The sequence below is a fragment of the Myxocyprinus asiaticus genome, chromosome 6 (assembly GCF_019703515.2).
Source record: "Myxocyprinus asiaticus isolate MX2 ecotype Aquarium Trade chromosome 6, UBuf_Myxa_2, whole genome shotgun sequence".
Lineage (NCBI taxonomy): Eukaryota > Metazoa > Chordata > Actinopteri > Cypriniformes > Catostomidae > Myxocyprinus > Myxocyprinus asiaticus.
This window is the reverse complement of record NC_059349.1, coordinates 12,550,041-12,569,857: the sequence shown is the minus strand read 5'-3', so window position 1 is coordinate 12,569,857 and position 19,817 is coordinate 12,550,041. Positions and strand designations below refer to the sequence as shown.

Genomic DNA, 19,817 nt, shown 5'->3' with positions numbered 1-19,817 from the left:
AAAGCCCACCACCCAAATCTCTATAATATTCTATTTCATAGATATGGCTTGAGTCCCTGAAAGTTAATAGTCTGGTCAAATCCCTAACCCTAACTATGAGCAATTGTAACAGAGATACTTGCATTTGAAAACACCACTAATTATAGCCATTACATAAAACTTAAACATATCCGAAACTGCTAAAAAAACAGCTTTCTAGTAAACATAAAAAAACCACACTGAATCAGAGTTCACACTAGTCTGTAGATGCTCTGAATTTTGCAAAATGCAGATGTGAATGTTCCAGATTTAACAGTACCCATAATGAACTGTCAAGTCTAGTACACATTTGAAAGTTGATGTGACAACCTAAGATTATTTCTTACCGTGCAGGGCTTCCAGAGCGGGTTGCATCGATAACATGCTCACCGTTGATGCGGAACATGTATGCTGGCCGGTTCTGTTGGAGAAATCCACACAGATTTAAACAAATGGATGTAGACAGCAAGTCAAGGTAACATTATACGCAGTACAATTCCCTCTCCTTCTAAAGGCCCCAGTGGTTGAGTGAGCTTTACCTTAGCCTTGTACTGCAGCTCTCTCCTCATGGCCACCTCAGTGCGCAGAATATCCCCCATGTATTCGATCACCATTGTCTGCTTCTCAATGTCGCGTGCTGCAAAGAGCCCAAGACCCTGTAGACACACAATGTATTAGACATGCAGCGACATTCAAGGCTTTATACTTCACACACACACACTAGCAACAGTAAAAACTTTGTGAAAACAAAGAGTTGCAATATTTTAAATAATGTTCTTGGGCTGGATGGCATGACCAAAATCTTGTATCAAGATATGAGACATTTTAAATTACAGAAATGGTATATATCACAATATAGTTATTTTTGTTGGAAATTAAACACAAAAATGTTTTATATTACATAAACATGTGGTAATGCATATTATTGGATAATAGTTAGTTACATAATAGGTACTTCATCTCATTTGATGTTTTTCACTTTTCATATTGATGGATACTAACAAAAAAATATGATTATTGATAAATAGGAATAGAAAATGAATACTGCTACTTAGGCTTAAAAATGTATCCAAAAAGAATCATGAGGAGAAGTGCTCATTGCCACATGGGGTTACTGTCAAAACATCAAATGCCATTTGATAGCAAAAGAGCAAGGCTCTCAATCTCCAACGCAGATTGTTTATTTCATAGGCAACAAAACATTAAAAAGCCAATGCGAAGGCAGACTAGTTGCCTTCGTCAGGGCATGAGAATACAAATACACCAGTTCCTTATTTAAGTGATACTCAATTGGCAGCAGCCAATGAGCTTCAGTCATTGATCAATCATTCAAATTAGTTCAATTAGTCACACAGCAGTGAGTATATCAATAACCACATAATACAATGATCAATCAACAACAATATACATTTACAGTAAAAAAATAAATAAATAAAAAAACCCACTATTTAAACCTAGCAAATGTCTATGTAAATATCTTTGTTTAAATCTTTCCTCCATTTCCTCTGCTTTTTCCACAAAATCTTCGTTCTGATCACAAGTACGATGTAATCGTTGAAACTGCCCAAATGGGATATCATCTATTAGGCTACCTTTATGGAAACTATCTGCTCTTAAAATAGTATTGAGGTTGGAAAATTATGGTATGAAGTTGCCCATCTTGGCTCTTTATAATATTTTTAGATCCAAAAAATGTATTTCTGTTTGGCTATATGCCATAGTAAGTTTCAAATTTGTATTTATGGATTAATATACTGATGAAAAAGCAACAAGTCTTGTTCATTTGAATGAAAAAATACAATTATATCATCAACGTACCTGGCATACTACATAATATTTCTAAAAAAAGGGATTAAGAACATATCATTCCTCCCATAGACCCAGGAAAAGATTTGCATAGTTAGGAGCAAAACAGGCACCTATGGCAGTCCCTTTAACTTGTCTATAATATTGATCTACGAATAGAAAAACATTATTGTTAAGAATCCATTCAGTCAATTCCAAGAGCAAATCAGTGGGGGGAATGTTTCCTTCAGTTCTACGGTCAAGGTAATATTTAAATGCTTCCAAGCCTTCACTATGTACAATTTTACTATACAAAGATTCAATATCCATGGTCACTAAAAATGCAGATCCAATATTTTCAAATGCTGACAATTTGTTTAATGTATGAGTAGTGTTCTGGAGAAAAGAGGGAAGTTCAGGAACTAGAGATTTAATATAAAAGTCAACATACTGATGGGCTCCAATAAGGTGTTGTTGTTGCTGATTATCAGTCTCCCTGGTGGATTCTGGAGATCCTTATGTACCTTTGGAAGCATGTAGGAGGCCAACCTTGGAGCAGTTGGAAAGAGAAACTCCACTTCTTGGCTCATTAAAATACCGCTCTCTTTTGCTTGTCCTAGAATCTCTCCCAATTCTTTTTGCATCTGTCTTGTGGGGTCAGAGGCCAGGATCTGATAATATAGAAGGTCCCGTAGTTGTCGATATGCTTCTTTCTTATATTTTTTCCTGATCCCACACAACAACCACTCCTTTGTCTGCATTTTTGATAATAAAGTCCTGGTTTTTAGATAACCACTTGATGGCATCCCTCTCTTACTTACTCAAATTGTCACTCCTCCTTGTATTCTTATTACTCATAAACATTCTTTCCACATCATGACTGACTTTTTTTGTGAAAGCATTCAAACTAGGGTTAATATTCATAGGATAAAAAGAAAGACTTGGGTTTAAATGATTTATTAGATAGACGTTCAAAGGTCCTGGTATTGATTTAGCTTTTCTCAGAATTTTGATTATTCCAAACTTTTAAATGTAGATTTCTATAAAATTTGAACAAATCTATTGTTGTTTGGAAATCATTAGCCTTATATGTAGGAGCAAAAGACAAACCTTTGGACAGGACTGTAACACAGGCATCTGGGAGCAGAGTGTCCGATACATTAATTACCGTGTCTGACTGCAACTGTGTGTTTTTGGTCTCTGTTCGTGAGCTGGGAAAGCTGGTTTTCTTTGGCCTACCCCTGCGTGTTTTTCGTTTCACTGGCTTCTGGTTCCCCCATTTTCCTCTTCTTAAAAAAAAAAAAAAAAAAAAAATCACCCATCCTATTGGATTCTCCCACAAAGGACTCTTCATCCTCACTCGGAAGGTTGAAGGAAACTGTTCTTGTCCTGTTGGTGTATTGAATTGTTGTCTGTTATGTGTCCAAGTGTACACCACTTGTGTATGGTTAGCTTTGTCTTGATTAAATTTCTCCAATTTCATGTTACATAAAAAAAAAAAGTCCTTATTTTCTCAATGTCCTCTTTCAATTTCTTTTCAAAGGGGAATATATTTTCCTCAAGATTACAAAGAGCGATTTGGCTTTGCATGCATCTATCTGGACACTCACCATCTGTTTCTGGCATTTGGCTTCTTCAATCACTAAAAGTATCAGATCCAGGGAACATTTATTGAGTATAGCTTCCCATTTGTTCTTAAATTCTACATCATCATGTCGGAAAGATGGAAATGTCTTTATACGTAAACCTTGTGGTATCATCTCTGTCCTCCAATAGTCTGACAGTATGATCACATGCAAGTCCAATTTCGTCTCTTTTTCCCCTCAGTCTTTTTAAATTGGAGTAAAGTTTGTGTAAATCTGTAGGTGTCGTTAGCTGTTCATCCTCTCCAAACAAGGTGTCTTGCACAATAATTTTGTTGCCTTCTTCATTTGTAAAAAAGAAAGTATTCTTTGCAGCCATTGTGAAAATTCAGTGCCAAACCACATCCCAAAAATATATGAACGGAGCAGTTCTTATGATGGACTAACCCCTGAGTCCCAACAGCTTAAAATAGGAATAGAAAATGAATACTGCTACTTAGGTTTAAAAATTTATCCAAAAAGAATCATGAGGAGAAGTGCTCATTGCCACATGGGGTTACTGTCAAAACATCAAATGCCAGTTGATAGCAAAAGAGCAAGGCACTCGGTCTCCAATGCAGAGTATTTATTTCATAGGCAACAAAATATTAAAAAGCCAACGCGTATCGGGAGACTAGCTGCCTTCGTCAAGGTATGAGAATACAAATACACCAGTTCCTTATTTAAGTGATCCTCAATTGGCAGCACCCAATGAGCTTCAGTCATTGATCAATCATTCAAATTAGCACAATTAGTCGCAAAACAGTGAGTATATCAATAACCACATAGTACAATAATCAATCAACAACAATATACATTTACAAAAACTCAAAAAAAAAAAAAAAAAAAAAAAGAAAAGAAAGAAAAACACTATTTACACACTTATCAAATGTCATACAAATTTGCCTAAATTTAAAACAAATCAACTTTGTTTTGTCACTCAATATAGTACAGATGCATACAAAATAAAACAGAATTTTGAACAGAACATTTACTTTTTACAGAACATTTAGGCTCTGGGTTACTGATCAGAAGGTTGGGGGTTCAAGCCCCAGCACTGCCAAGACACCACTGTTGGGCCCTTGAGCAAGGCCCTTGACCCTATCTGCTCCAGGGGCACCGTATCATGGCTGACCCTGCACTCTGACCCCAGCTTAGCTGGGATATGTGAAAAAAAGAATTTCACTGTATATGTGCAAAATGTATAATGTGTGGTAAATAAAATTAAAAAATTTAATTAATTGACATCATAAAAAGAAATTGGGATACAGTACAAAGTGATCCTATATTAAGGGAAGTGTTTCCTGAGCCACCAACAATCAGTTTTAGATGAGCACCTAACATTCGGGGCATCTTGGTACGTTGTTATCTTCCTCCTCCTCTGTTGCAAAACCGGCTCACACAACCTATAGGTACATAGCCATGTGGACACTGTAATCATTGTCCTAACGTATTAAAAACAAAAACCTTCCCCGATGTACATAAGGTTATTACTTATGATATGAGACATTTTGAAAATTGCAAAACTTCTCATGTAGTGTACAGGTTGCAGTGTGGTAAATGTGAAACTTTCTGTTGGACATACAAAACGACACCTAAAAGATCAACTGGCTGAACATAATCATGCAATTAGATCAACAAACTAAATTTATCCTATGACGGTACACTATAAAGAGACAGGACATGGTAGTGCCAAATCTCTTGAAGTGAGTGTAATTGAAGTTGTGAAGGAAAATAGACAGGGGGAGATAGATATAAATATTTACTACAAAGGGTCCACTCATTACATGCCATAGTAAATTTGATTTAACTCCTTTTTAGGAGTTATTTAGGATTTACCAAGGTTTTTTTGAAAATTCAGTGGACTCAGTCCCTATTCATATTGTGCGTGCGCTAGCATCTGGGGTAATTATGTGAGTTTTAACTTGTTTGTCTCGTCTTATCTATTTAGACAAAAATATTTTTTATTTATAGAATTTATAATAGAATTTTATATTGTATGACATTTGCTTAGTGTGTAAATAGTGTGGTTTTTTGGAGTTTTTGTAAATGTATATTGTTGTTGATTGATCATTGTATTATGTGGTTATTGATATACTCACTGTTTTGCGACTAATTGAACTAATTTGAATGATTGATCAATGACTGAAGCTCATTGGCTACTGCCAATTGAGTATCACTTAAATAAGGAACTGGTGTATTTGTATTCTCATGCCCTGATGAAGGGAGCTTGCTGCTGATACGCCTTGGCTATTTAATGTTTTGTTGCCTATGAAATAAACACTCTACATTGGAGATTGAGTGCATTGCTCTTTTGCTATCAACTGGCATTTGATGTTATGATTATTCATAATAAATGAGTAAATATGGCATCAGTACAAAAACAGCTTCATGTTGTGTAACAAGTATTTTTAAAGAATTAAAAAGAGAAGATACAAAACAGTAAAACTAACATTATAAAAAATATTTCCAAGCCTAAATCCTGATTGGATGAGCCAAATTCAAAGCCATTGTTAAAAAGTCTACATAAACACACCAGTAGAAAATCCTAATGACTTTGTTTCAGCTGCACCCACTACCTACAGCTGCTAGTCATTGCCATTAATTAGATGGCAGACTTAAAAGTGAGAATGTTTGAGCATAGCAGGAGCTCTTTGTCCATCTAGTGAGACCTTCATTGTTGATGTCTTGTTGCGTGAATGAAATAAAAGCAACATTAATGGCACCAATTTCAACTGACAACTAATAAAGCTCTCTGAAGGATTTTAGACCATGTTTTAATAGACACCCGATTGTGCTGGCCAGCTAACCTCCATACCAGTACATCCAATATTTTACATGGTTAATGCAGATTTTTCTGGAGTTAAATGAAGTAGTAAGAGACATGAGCATATCGGCTGGCTGTTCCTTTTCTCACTCCACACCAGAAGTAATAGCTACCTAGTTCAGACATCCTTTTGCAACAATCCTCAGCACATCAAACCTCAATCCCCACCTTTGCTTCAGTGGATTCCCTTTCCTCTGCTGGTGGTCAGATGCCAGTGCAACCTTAGCCCTTGATCCAGGCCTTGCCCTCTGCTGGAGGTTAGATGATGGTGCAGCCTCTGCCTTGGATCCATGTCTTGCCTCAGTTCTCAATCCATGCCTTGCTCTCTGTTGGTGAACAGGTACCAGTGCAGCCTTTAGGCACTTCCTTACCCTCTAGTGGTAGCCAACTACCAGTCCCTTCCTTGCTCTCTAGTGGTAGCCAGCTGTCAATCCCTTCCTTGACCTCTAGTGGTAGTGAGCCAGCTTTTCTGTCCTGCCTTAGTCCCTGCTGGCGGAGAGAAACCAGCTCAACTCTTTTGTCCTGCCTTAGTCTCTGATGGCACAGAGAAGTCAGCTCAGCCCTTTCACCTTGCCTCAGCCCCTGCTGGTACAAAGAAGACAACTTGGCCCTTGTGTCCTGCAGTAGCCTATGCTGGTGGAGAGATGCCAGCTCAGCCAATCGCCACCTCAGTCCAGCCGCTCAGCCCGAGGCCGCCTCCGTGCTCATTGCAGCCTTTAGTCCCTTCCTTGCCCTCTAGTGGTAGCCAACTGCCAGTCCCTTCCTTGCCCTCCAGTGGTAGCCAGCTTTCACTCTCTTCCTTGCCCTCTAGTAGTAGCAAGCCAGTTCAGCCTTTCTGTCCTGCTTAAGTCCCTGCTAGTGGAGAGAAGCCAGCTCAGCCCTTTTGTCTGGCCTTAGTCCCTGCTAGCAGAGAGAAACCAGCTCAACTCTTTTGTCATGCCTTAGTCTCTGATGGCACAGAGAAGTCAGCTCAGCCCATTCACCTTGCCTCAGCCCCTGCTGGTACAAAGAAGACAACTTGGCCCGTGTGTCCTGCAGTAGCCTATGCTGGTGGAGAGACGTCAGCTCAGCCGATTGCCACCTCAGTCCAGCCGCTCATCCCGAGGCCTCCTCCGTGCTCACTGTAGCCTTCAGTCCCTTCCTTGCCCTCTAGTGGTAGCCAACTTCCAGTCCCTTCCTTGGCCTCTAGTAGTAGCCAGCTTTCACTCCCTTCCTTGCCCTCTATTGGTAGCAAGCCAGCTCAGCCTTTCTGTCCTGCTTAAGTCCCTGCTGGTGGAGAGAAGCCAGCTCAGCCCTTTTGTCCTGCCTTAGTCCCTGCTGGTGGAGAGAAACCAGCTCAACTCTTTTGTCATGTCTTAGTCTCTGATGGCACAGAGAAGTCAGCTCAGCCCTTTCACCTTGCCTCAGCCCCTGCTGGCACAAAGAAGACAACTTGGCCCTTGTGTCATGAGTAGCCTATGCTGGTGGAGAGATGCCAGCTCAGCCGATCGCCACCTCAGTCTGGCCGCTCAGCCCGAGGCCTCCTCCTCAGTCCTGGCTGCTCTGTCGTCCATGGCTGCCTCCTCAGTACTGGCCGCTCAGCCTATGGCCACCTCCTCAGTCCTGACTGCTCAGCTTTTGGCTTCCTCCTCAGTCCTGACTGCTCAGCCTTTGGCCTCCTCCTCAGTTCTGTCCACTAGGCCCGTGGCCGCCTCAGTCCCGGCCACTCAGCCCGTGGCCTCCACCTTATCCGATGCCTAGTGTCCGCTGGAGCAGCTGCCTTCATCGCCTGTGCTCCGTTCGGAGCCTCGTCCCTCCTCTGTGGTTCCGTCAGAGCCATAGCCTCCTCCTTGTTCCTCACCTGTGGTCCTGCTGAAGCCTTGCTCCTCGCCTGTGTTCTTGCTGGAAACTTGTTCCTCACCTGCAGTCCTGCTGGAGCCTTGTTCCTCGCTTGGTGCTTCTTCACCTGGTATCCCTCCAGAACCATGGCCTCCTAGAGTTCTGCCTCCACCCCCGCTTACGGTCCTGCCGGTGGTCCCTCCAGAGTCATTGCCTTCACCCTTGTTTTTTCTATCATGGTCTCCGCTTTACCTGGGGTTCCACTGTGCCCTCTGCATTTGCCCAGTACTATGGTGGAGTTGGCACCTTTGCAATCATTACCTTCATTGTCCTCATGGGGCAGCGAGGTATGACAATGCCTCTGTATGTTAAATCTTATATGCAGACACTCCATTACCTAAAGGCACATAGTCATTAGAGATTTTAAAGATTACAAATATGTATTCGTATTTGGGGTGGCTGTAGATAATCCTAATGACTTTGTGCAAATTTAAGCCACACCCACTACCTACAGCTGCTAATCATTGCCACTAATTAGATGGCAGACTTATAAGTGAGAATGTTTGAGTATGGCCAGGAGCTCTTTGTTCATCTGGTGGGAACTTTATTGTTGGTGTCTTGCTGCATGAATGAAATAAAAGCAACATTAATGGCACCAACTTCAACTACAAACAACCGACAACTAATACAATATTTCAGACCATGTGTTTTAATAGACACCCCATTGTGTTGACTATCTAACCCCCATACCAGTGCATCCAATATTATACAACACCTGTGACTGCACATCAATTCAATTTATATTAATGCAACAAGTTGTGATGTTCTTCAGCAACCACAAACAAATGAATTCTGCTTTGCGTTACACCATTAAATAAGTTCTTCCTCGCCTTGACTTGTTTGGGACATGCCACTTTGTATTTCCGCTTTACTCCATGTTTCTTCATATTTCTCACCTGTAAATAAAATAAAGCAGCCCTGGCCACTGATAATCTTGCAAATCTAATTTGAGAAAAATGCAAAATCTCTACTGGTTCTCACATCAAGTCAAAACTGCAAATAATATAATATGATGGCATTACATATCGTCCCTATATTGATCTATGTACACATGCGTAAGATGAACATCTTTAGCTGCTGACTACAGCGAATAAATTATATATCAGATATATCTCGGTGAACACACAGCACCCTAAGAAGTACATTTACACTTTTACATTTATTTTACACTTATTATACTTCATAATCAAAAACAACTTTATGGATGTCCCATAAGATCTAGATTTACACTTTTATATTCATTTTACACTTATTTAGACACTATAATCCAAAATAACTTGGACACCCCGTAAGAAGTACATGTATACTTTTACAATTATTTAACATATATTTAGATATTTTTTATTATCCAAAGCAACTTTTAAAAATGCAAACACGAGATATTAATCATTAGAACATCAATAACTCATATACAACTCTAAATTGCACAGCAAGGCTATATGGACTGTGTGCTGTACTATCAGGCTTGGGCCGCTGACTACAGTGACTAAATAAGATATAAGATATGTCTCAGTGATTTAACTGTTTTATGACTGCATGATTTTAAAGAGCTCGGCAGGGAACTGAAAGTGACACTGGATCAGCTGTGGCTCTTTTAGATAACCACATTAGATGACTTCCATTTGGCAGTGTTGCCAATAAAACTGACTTCAGAGAGCCATTTTTCATTAAGATGCTCTTGAGTCAACGTCCCACTAGCTGACTTAAAACAGCTATATTTGTGTCGTTGGATTCACCAAAACACACCCTCTTCTGTCTGAGATCTGTCACACTCAACAATTAAGAATGGAAAAGGGGTGACAGATTAAACAACTGCCCCTGATTTTTCTCTACGATTCTGGTGTCAAAATAAGAACAGGAGCACCACACAAACAATTGACTGAATTAGGACACATTTTGTGGAGTGACTTTACCCTGTGAACGTGTATTTGTTCTGAAGGGGCAGGTTTACCCCTGTCTCTTCAGCCTATTGAGGAGTTGGATACTTTCACTAGCAATTGTTATAATCAAAAGGTAATCAAAGCGTTTTTAATCATGTGTTTTTAATCAGGTTATGTTATAATTATGAATGGTACAGGTCATTCGTGTATTTGACCTCTGAGGGGTGTCTGAGGGTCTGATTCATGTCAGGAATGCAGTAACAGTGCTTACTCATTTAGCCTGGCTCCCAGAGAACAAATATACATGTGATTAGGGCTGTGTCGATCCAATCAAATATCGATATATCGTGATACTCTTTCTCACGATATTGTATCGATACTTAGATACATGTATCGTGATATTTTCAGTGTAGTCTGAGACACTTCTATGAAGCACGAAAGAGACTGAAACTGATCCAGCAGGATTCACGGTTTCTCCAACAAACCATTTGTTGTTTAATAATGTCTCTTTTAATATACAGTCAGTTATTTGTCAAAAACAACAAAAGAAACATTTAATTCTAATCACACATAGCATGGATGCTGTAAAGATGCCATTCAACCAAACAAACACTACTGTCAAAGTCCCCTGCCACAGGTCTTAAATACTAGTAAACAGTACAAATTAGGCATGTAAACAACAAACGTGTAACAATATATGTTATTTCAATACATCATTTTTATTGATGTAATACATGGACTATATTAAAAAAAAAAAAGATAAAATGTCACCAAAATGATGAAAACTAATGATAAAATAAAATTTGTAAAATTGATACTGTATATCTGTAATTTAACAAGTTAGAAGGTCCCCTGAATAATGAATAAAAGCATTAGCTGAAAGAGAATTTATTTTACTGTATGTAAGCAAAATGGACATTATAACTGAAATATACCCAAATTAATTGAAATTAAAAGCCAAATTGAACCATGATAGCATGATGTATCGTGATATATCGAATCGTGACTTATGTTTCGCAATATGTATCGTATCGTGAGGTGGCTGGTGATACCCAGCCCTACATGCGAGTTGTAATTAATTCATTGATCAAAGTAAGAGTTTTATTGTGTTTAAGTTTTAGATCAAGAATTAAGCTTCTGTACCCTTTTACTCAGTCTGCAGGCCCTAAAACTGTGTACGTCCGAGCTGTGGTTTATCTGTATTTTTTGCTCTAGGAGAGAAGAAAAAAGTTAGCCTCGGTATCGATGACATTCAGCGTTAAGAACATACAGTCTCTTCTATCTCTTAAGATGCATTCTTTAAATTTTTTCCTTTGTATTTCTCAATCTGTTCTACTGTCTTTATCTAAACCGATTACAGGAATTGTTGGCGTGATGGGAGCCAGGTGATTGGATGCTGGTCAGTCGCCCTCTAGCACCAGAAGAGTCTTGTTGGTTTTATGATTACCTTTGACCCTTATCTGATGACCAAATAAGACTTAGTGGTTCCAAATAATCAATGTTATGACTCTAAATAAACACCTTTTGCGTAGATCAACAGTTCACCATGCTTGGAAAGTTTCCGTAAATATTTGTATAGTTAACCTATCAGAAGCCTGTAAACCTGTAAAGATTATGTCAATTAATTTGCATATGCCTATAATTACTGTTGTTTCGGTAACCTGAGTTAGTTCAAGGTTAGATCCTCAGTTCGTTTTCTGTCTTCTGCCTTTGGAAATAAGGAGAACCTTGTCTTCAGTAAACTCTCTCTCAACTGACTGAAACTCAACTTTGACTCCTGGTCTTCATTATTCATACTGGTCTCTCTAATGGGTATAACTGTATTACCTTACAGTTCCTCCGGGGCTTTTCTTTTCTTTTTTTTTGGATTTTCCCCCTTTTTCTCCCAATTTGGAATGCCCAATTCCCAATGTGCTTTTTGAGTCCTCGTGGCTGTGTAATGATTCGCCTCAGTCCGGGTGGTGGAGGACGAATCCCAGTTGCCTCCACGTCTGAGACCGTCAACCCGTGCATCTTATCACGTGGCTTGTTGAGCGCGTTGCCATGGAGACATAGCACGTGTGGAGGCTTCACGCCATCCACCGCGGCAACCACGCTCAACTCACCACGCACCCCACCGATAATGGACCACATTATAGCGACCACGAGGAGGTTACCTCATGTGACTCTACCTTCCCTAGCAACCGGGCCAATTTGGTTGCATAGAAGTCCTGGCTGGAGTCACTAAGCATGCCCTGGGATTCGAACTAGCGAACTCCAGGGGTGGTAGCCAGCATCTTTACTACTGAGCTACCCAGGCCCCCTCCTCCGGGGAAAACCCCTTACAGAATAATCATGGAAGAATCAGCATTTGCAATATGTGGCTTTGTGTTTGCTGAGAAAAAGTTTGGATCAGATCAAAGCAGGCCAATGGCTTGTCAGTTCTTCAGTGTGAGAAGAAGCTCACTAGTCACTGCTAAGGTCAGATGAGCCCGACTAAGCAACTGAACGATCATTTTAAACAAGTCAGAAGTTGACTACGAGTTGGTAGGGCCATTAACTAAAGCAGGGAGTTGAGTTGCTGAGGCTGATAACAACCAACCACTGAGAGACACGGCCCTGCATACCAAAACCATCCGATTCTCCAAATGTAAATAAAACATACAACTGAAAACAAGGTAGTGGGATGTCAACATTAAAGGAATGACAGAAACTGTAGTTGCTCAAGACATTTAGAGTATAACAAAGCCTCCTCCTGAGTTCAGTCCAATGGGGTTTATCAGAATTTTCTCGAAAACTGTTCATTTTGACATAGGTGTCAAATATTAATTGTAATATGTAATATTAATTATTTTTAACAATATTGTAACAATAAACTGTTAAATAAGCCCCTTTCACACATACAGCCTTTTCCAGAAAATGTACTGCAATTTTCAGGTTAGATGTCATGTGTGAACACGACTCGTCTGAAAATACTGGTACATTTTGCTCTGACAATTTCCCCTAATGAGAAGTTGTATCATTACCTATAAATTTCCATATTGATGGTATGTGTGAACAGAGCCATAAGATTATTGGTTACAGTTCATACGATGTCAGGACGCATGATAGTTCAGACGGAGATGATGCAATTATTCCTCGCCATAACACCAGTGATTTGGAAGTAAGAAAAATGCCAATAAATTGGTCAGAGAGCTTCTCTTCAGCTGAGCCGATGAAGACATTTTCTACTCTACTCACCATGATGTTCACACTCCTCAGCACAGCTGTTCTCCATCAGGAAATACGCTAAGTTCTTATTATTATTCTTTGGGGGAACAATCATCAATGCAAATAGCTGGTGGTTGATGGGGATCTAGGCTTTCTGTTATCAATGTTCTCAGTTATATGTGCATCATTTCCCTTATACTGCATCAACATTACTTTTCAAGCAGCACTATTTCATTTTACTACAGTACTCGGTTCTCACCGATCATGTTAGGAGATTGTGCGTTCCACCAGTGTGGCGGCCAGGCACACGGGTAACCGAACCCTGGGTGTTCTCCCACTCGGGAATCAGGCTCCAATATTCATGCACGTCATCATGCATAGGTACTCCAATTTATGGGGTCTGATTATATCCATTAAAACAATGCCTCTTGTGTTCTGTTGACGCTGCTATCGCAAGCTAATCACGGAGTGTTTTCTTGAATTCTACTGTATGTCTACATCCCTGTTTCTCTTAAAGGTGAAGTTTCTTCCGTAGCTGTAGGCCTTATGACACATAGTGGTAGGCATTGCTCATTACATTCCTATTTCATTAACAGAACAATGCATTTGCTGCTCTAATACAAAAAATAATCAAATCATTTTTTTTTCTTTATGGCATCTTTCAGTGTAGAGATTTGCAATATTATGGGTTACTGTAACCTTTTAATTCTTTTAATTAGTAATAGGATTTGAAGCTTCCTAACAATGGGGCTTTATCACAAACCTTTGAAATTCCAAGGCGTCTTTATTTACGTTTCCACATATAGTTAAATTTTCTGCATCTGTTGGTCAACAAAAACTCCCATTAATGCTCCACCACTTAAGCTAAAAACATTATATTTTAAGAAACATATGCAATTTGGTAATTTTGCACCATACAATATATGCTTGTGGTCGGGGCAGTAATGTTTAGTAGCAGGTAAGGATTTGCATTACTTATTGGGATAAAACCCGTGCTGGATTAACGATTCTTTTGAAGCATATATGAAATATTCAATCGATTGAAGCTTCACGTCATGGATTATACATAGGTGTTGTTGGTTTGACGCAGGCTTCAACAGAAGCTTTGGTATCTAACATCACATCATTATTCACATTTACATATTTGCCTTTTGATCTGGATCTTATGGCATTCGCCAGTCCCTTGACCTTTCAGTCGTCTAAGATTTCAAAGTGTAAGAAAATTTCAAATAGTTAGAAACATTTAAAGGTATTTTCCATTCCTTAACTTCATTATTGATATGCATTGGCCTATTGTTTACTTTCCATAATATATTGTAGTCATTTTTCTGGTACACCACTCTATATTACAGTTCACATGTAATTTTCCCTTTGTTTACTGGCAAGTGCATCCATGCTCGCCCTTTTTGCAAGGGCCATATGCAACACAATCATGAAGCTTTTTGTCTATGCCACAATCCAGGTGCCAAAATTGTGGCGTGTTTTCTGCTATCGGCTCAATCTAGCTCCTAAGCAGCACAAATGTGCTGTCCAGGTGCCACAACTGTGGCGTGTTTCTACTAGTGGCTCAATCCATCTCCTAAGCAGTGCAAATGTGCTGTCTAGGTGCTGCAACTGTGGCATGTCTTTTGGGTCATGCTTCCAAGTGTCCCATGACATCACAAATGTGGTTGATAAATAAACCATTTATTCTCCCTTCACATGGCAAAGCATTGTTTATCTTTGCAGGGGTATTGCACAAACAATGCTCACCCTTATCACAAAGCTCGCCCTTATCAGAGGGTTCAAACGTAAAATGTTGTTTCTTTGCAAGGGTATGCACAAACAGCGTCGCCCTTATCGTAGGGCTCAAACACAACATTGTTTGTCCTTTTGCAGGGTTTGCACAAGCAGCGTCACCCTTATCGTAGGGCTCAAATGCAAAACGTTGTTTGCTTCTGCAGGGGTATTGCACAAACTATGCCTGGCCTTTTTGCAAGGGCTCAATCACAAAACAACGGCTCATTCACAAGCATTGTGAATCGGCAGGATCTGACGATTCAAGCAAGTATCAGAGATCTGAACCATAGGATGGGGCTTATGTCAAATATTCTGTTATTATTTCTCTACATTCGTATAATTCCAATCATCCAGAGTCTTTTCTGATAGAATGCACAGACCTCTTTAAAGCAATATACATACACATTACTGTGTTTTTCAGCTGCAGATGGTATCTCCACCTTTGGATGCTATCAACAGCATTTTGTTCTCTGTAGTTCATCAGTCTCATTTGAAGTTGTCGCAAGCAACTGCATTAATGTAAACATTTGTAATAAAATGTAAAACATCACCAACATTACGATGTTCAGAATTCAGATACAATATAATACCCGGCATGTTTTCAAACAATAAGTCTACATTTCCGTCTAGACTTTTCTTGCAAATGACATCACCGAGTTTAAGGGTATTTAGTGCTGATGTGTGAATTATAGTAGCAAAACTGAAAAAAGGGGGCCTGGGTAACTCAGCAAGCAATGACGCTGACTACTACCTCTGGAGTCACGAATTCAAATCCAGGGTGTACTGAACGAATCCAGCCAGGCTTCCTAAGTAACCAAATTGGCCCGGTTGCTAGGGAGGGCAGAGTCACACGAGTTAACCTCCTTGTGGTCGCGATATAGTGGTTCTTGCTCCCGATGGGGCACGTGCTAAGTTGTGCACTGAGATTGCTGGAATAGCGTGCTAAGTCTCCACGGTAACACGCCCAGCAAGCCACGTGATAAGATGCGTGGGCGGACTGTATCAGAAGCTGAGGCAACTGAGATTTGTCCCCTGCCACCCGGATTGAGGTGAGCAACTGCTGCACCACGAGGACCTAGTGAGCATTGGTAATTGGCCATGCCAAATTGGTGAGAAAAGGGAGTAAAATCCAAAAAAACACAAAAAAAAGATGGAAAGTCATGGCATGTGTGAACAGTATATGAGGAACATTTACCAGTAAAGGCAACCCAATGATTTTCCTATAATTTACCTGGTTGTATGTGTGAAAGAGGCTACTGTCATACATTAGTATAAACAAGGACTGTTAATGTCATACAGAACGAATACATTTTTAACAAAAAATACAAAAATAAGATTCAGAACAGAGTCTCTTTATAGAGTTTATTATTTGAATTATTTATTGTATTGTGAATTTTCTTGTATTTATTAATTATCAATAAAATCGAAATGAAATAAAACGCATCGTTCTTCAGGAAGTGTCTCATGTTCACAGTCTCACCTGGATGCGGGAGTGTGCCAGATAAACATTTGTCTTCCACTCGCTGGTCAGTCGGCGATACTGAGATGACTTGGAGTGCACAAAGTGCTTACTATGAGATGATCCACTCTCCGCCATGGCTGAGTTCTGGATACAGTGAGATGTTCTGGACCACACAGATAGGATCTTCACCCTGTGTGTGTATGTGTGAGTATATATCATCAAAGATAATAGCAGAAATAAATTAATTAATTAGCCCGACTATCTGCTTCATCTACTATCTATTTCAATTTTATCATGATTCCGATACAATCTCTTTGTGAAAAAAAATACTGACCTCTCATGATGGGGGAAGGTCTGCAACTCAGAACGAGCACTGCCAGATGAATTGATTGACAGCGGAAGCTCTAACATGGGGTTACGCCCATAACGGAATCGATACCTTGAACACGCCTGCACACCTGGCAGCTAGAACAAAGTCATAAAACCCAGAGTTAGTTTATCAAGTCAAAACTGCACATAACGTGCAGTGCTGGCAATAAAGGTAAGGGATGAAACATAGTTCATGCAAGTACATGAATGCAAACCCTTCTAGTTACACAAGCTTGATCGCTTGATTCCATGATTTGTTACATTTCGAAAAGAGTGCAGGTTATTACACAATGCAAGTATGTGTTGCATCCTCAAAGTTGCCACAAGGGGTGCTATAAAGGGCTTTATAGTAAACCATTGTCTTCTTCTATGGTCAGTTTTCTCTTTCAAGTCAACTACTGTCATGGCAGAGCAACAGTTTGAATCTGGCTCAGCAAGTTAGATCTTAAAAAACATGATTCTATCTTAACATCCAGTTTAATGTCACAGACATTTTAGGGTAACTCTATAGCTACCTTAAGTACTGAGGTTTGTTAACACCACAGTGAAACAAGAACACACGTCATGTACAACATGCCTAAAATGTGTTGGCCAATCATTCACGTCTATGCTTGAGCACTTGCATACAGTATATTTTTGGCCTAAGGTTCACTGTAATTACCGATTCAGCAATGCGAGTAACTGCAGAGGTGGTAAGGCCAAACAGATCCTCTCCCTTCAGATAGACAGGGAAGAGTCTCAGCATGCTGGTTTCTGCCCTCCTCTCTGCCACAGGCCCAAGAACCTTGTCCCAGACTCCTACAACAAATGGTGAGAATGAACCAGAAGTCAGAACAGAAACCAAGATAAACTGCTGTTACTGCCTTGTAGCAGTGTCTTTAAAATGACAACAAAAAAACTTTTCAGAATCTTTTTGAAGAACACTTGTCGCATCACGCCTGATTAAGACACAATGCGAATCAGATATAATTATTAGTATGGAGACTGTCAACGTGTCCTGACCAGCAATCCAAAGTGATATGCAACAAATGTCCTGCAACATTAAATTTTTCTGTCCAAAATGACAATAACAACCAAACAGAGCAGATTTGATATTTAATGTACAGTTATGTGGAGCAGAATTTTTGACAAATAAGATTTCACGGTGTGAGCTGTCCAATCACCTGCAGCTTTTATAAATTGTCGCTTTATCATGTTGCACATACAAGGCACCTTTTTGCATCGTACCTTTCGCAGTGATGTCAGTGAGCACCAGATCCTCGTAGCCCTGCTCTATGACACGGATGATGAACTCCGGACGGCCCTCGTGCTCTTCCACTGAGCAGACGTATCGGCAGCGCTTCATGCCATGCCGCATGCTCCAGTAGAGCCGGCTTGCCTCGTAGCCGGGTGGAAATATGGCTGTAGATGAGTGGAACGTGGGGAGTAGGGCAGGTGGCAGTTGACCCATCGCATGGAACAACAAACTGCCAACACGGAAGGTGTAGCCACGCTCAGGCTGCTGCACGGCCGCCGCTAGCTGTCGCAGTTCATCACGTTGCACAAATACGCGACGGAACACAGAGAAGCAACGCAGCTGCTGTTCTAAATGCAAGCCAATGGCAGCGCCAGCTCCTCGCGGCCGGTGCTGGTGGCAGAGCATCGTTTTGTCCTTGAAAAACGTACAGCCAGCATGAAGGGCACAAGTGAAGTGGTAGATGTTGAGGCAACGCAGTCGATGACAGCCACTGGTAGCACCTAGACGATGGCAAAAAGCACAAACCACACTTTGCCCACGCTGGCGTGCCAGTTCCACATTCATCAGGGCACCTGATTGTGTCTCATAGACCTCAGAAGACCAGAGGGCGCAGTTCAGGTGCACCCAGGTGTCCAAATCTAGGTTCAGCAACCTGGCAGGACCGTCTGTCAACCCATCGCCCTCCTGCTGGCAGAAACAGCACCGGCGCCAGTCACGAATTGTGGAGCAGGGCTGCAGAGATGAATTCAGTTGCTTCAGCAGCTCCTCGACTTCTGAGTCGGATGTTTGGGTGGCAACTTTCGGTATCACAATCTGTACTGTCCACCTTCGCCAGCGCAGGCCTTTCCAGCGTTTGCCATGATGCCAAGGTTTGTCTTGGCTCTGGAAACGCGGTTTTAGCTTAACTGTCACTTTAAGTTGGCTCTCTGCTATTGTTTCAGGTTTGGGCTCTGTCTTAATTGCTTTAGCTGGCTCGGTTGGAGTAAAAACTGAGTGAGGGGTTGGAGAGGGAGGGGACGGCTTGGGCTGAAGCTGCGCAAGGCAGTGGACATCCAGTGAGGACATGTTGTTGCTGTACTGGTGCTGGACTTTGGAAGGACTCTGTTTCAAAGCACTTTCATGGAGGAGAGCAACAGATGCCTGGAAATACAACACAGAAACATTACACATGAAACATCATCATGCATAATCAAGGGCAATTCATACATCAGTCAGTACAATCAACCAGACACAAAGCTTTTACAAAGTTTTTGTATGGATTAATATTACAGAGAAAAACAAACCTTGTTGTCCATGTTTCCATTGGACTGCGAGGCTGATGAGTGCAAAATGAGACAGCTATGACTACAGAACACCAGACCCCCATCAGAGCCAAGCTGGGACTCCTGGGAGGAACCAGAGGAAGAGAAGTTGGTTTTACAATATCAAGGAAGATTTGAGTGGTGTCTACAAATAATAAAGGTCAATTTCATTTAAAGTCAACATGAATTCAAAATGGACCCAATTTACTTCACATTCATCACATTCTGAATGTAAAACATATATGTAAAATAGGTTGCAGATGTCTTTAAAATACATTATGAACAAATCAAAACAAGTCAGAACATATTCATACCTGTGCTTTGCCTTGATCATCTTTGGTAGTTTTCCTCACACCGTTACCCAGGACAACCACTTTACAGTGTCGACAACATTGTTGCTTTGGCCCCAGGCTGCCCCGCCCCTTTTCATACTGCTCTCTACCATCAGCCAGAACTGAAAGAGACCAGCA

General features: G+C 40.6%; 1 protein-coding gene across 7 annotated transcripts in view; it reads right to left on the bottom strand.

Moving 5' to 3' along the window:
- The window catches only part of kmt2cb (lysine (K)-specific methyltransferase 2Cb), a 171,666-nt gene that overhangs the window by 5,778 nt on the left and 146,071 nt on the right, over window positions 1-19,817 (bottom strand). For all 7 annotated transcript variants that reach the window (XM_051700822.1, XM_051700824.1, XM_051700828.1 and 4 more), the window contains 8 exons: window positions 19,662-19,801; window positions 19,330-19,431; window positions 18,037-19,186; window positions 17,471-17,607; window positions 16,775-16,905; window positions 16,459-16,630; window positions 558-674; window positions 366-439 (listed from right to left, as the gene is read on the bottom strand). In XM_051700822.1, coding sequence (XP_051556782.1) covers window positions 366-439; window positions 558-674; window positions 16,459-16,630; window positions 16,775-16,905; window positions 17,471-17,607; window positions 18,037-19,186; window positions 19,330-19,431; window positions 19,662-19,801 — 2,023 coding nt within the window. The remainder of the gene's footprint in view (window positions 1-365; window positions 440-557; window positions 675-16,458; window positions 16,631-16,774; window positions 16,906-17,470; window positions 17,608-18,036; window positions 19,187-19,329; window positions 19,432-19,661; window positions 19,802-19,817) is intronic.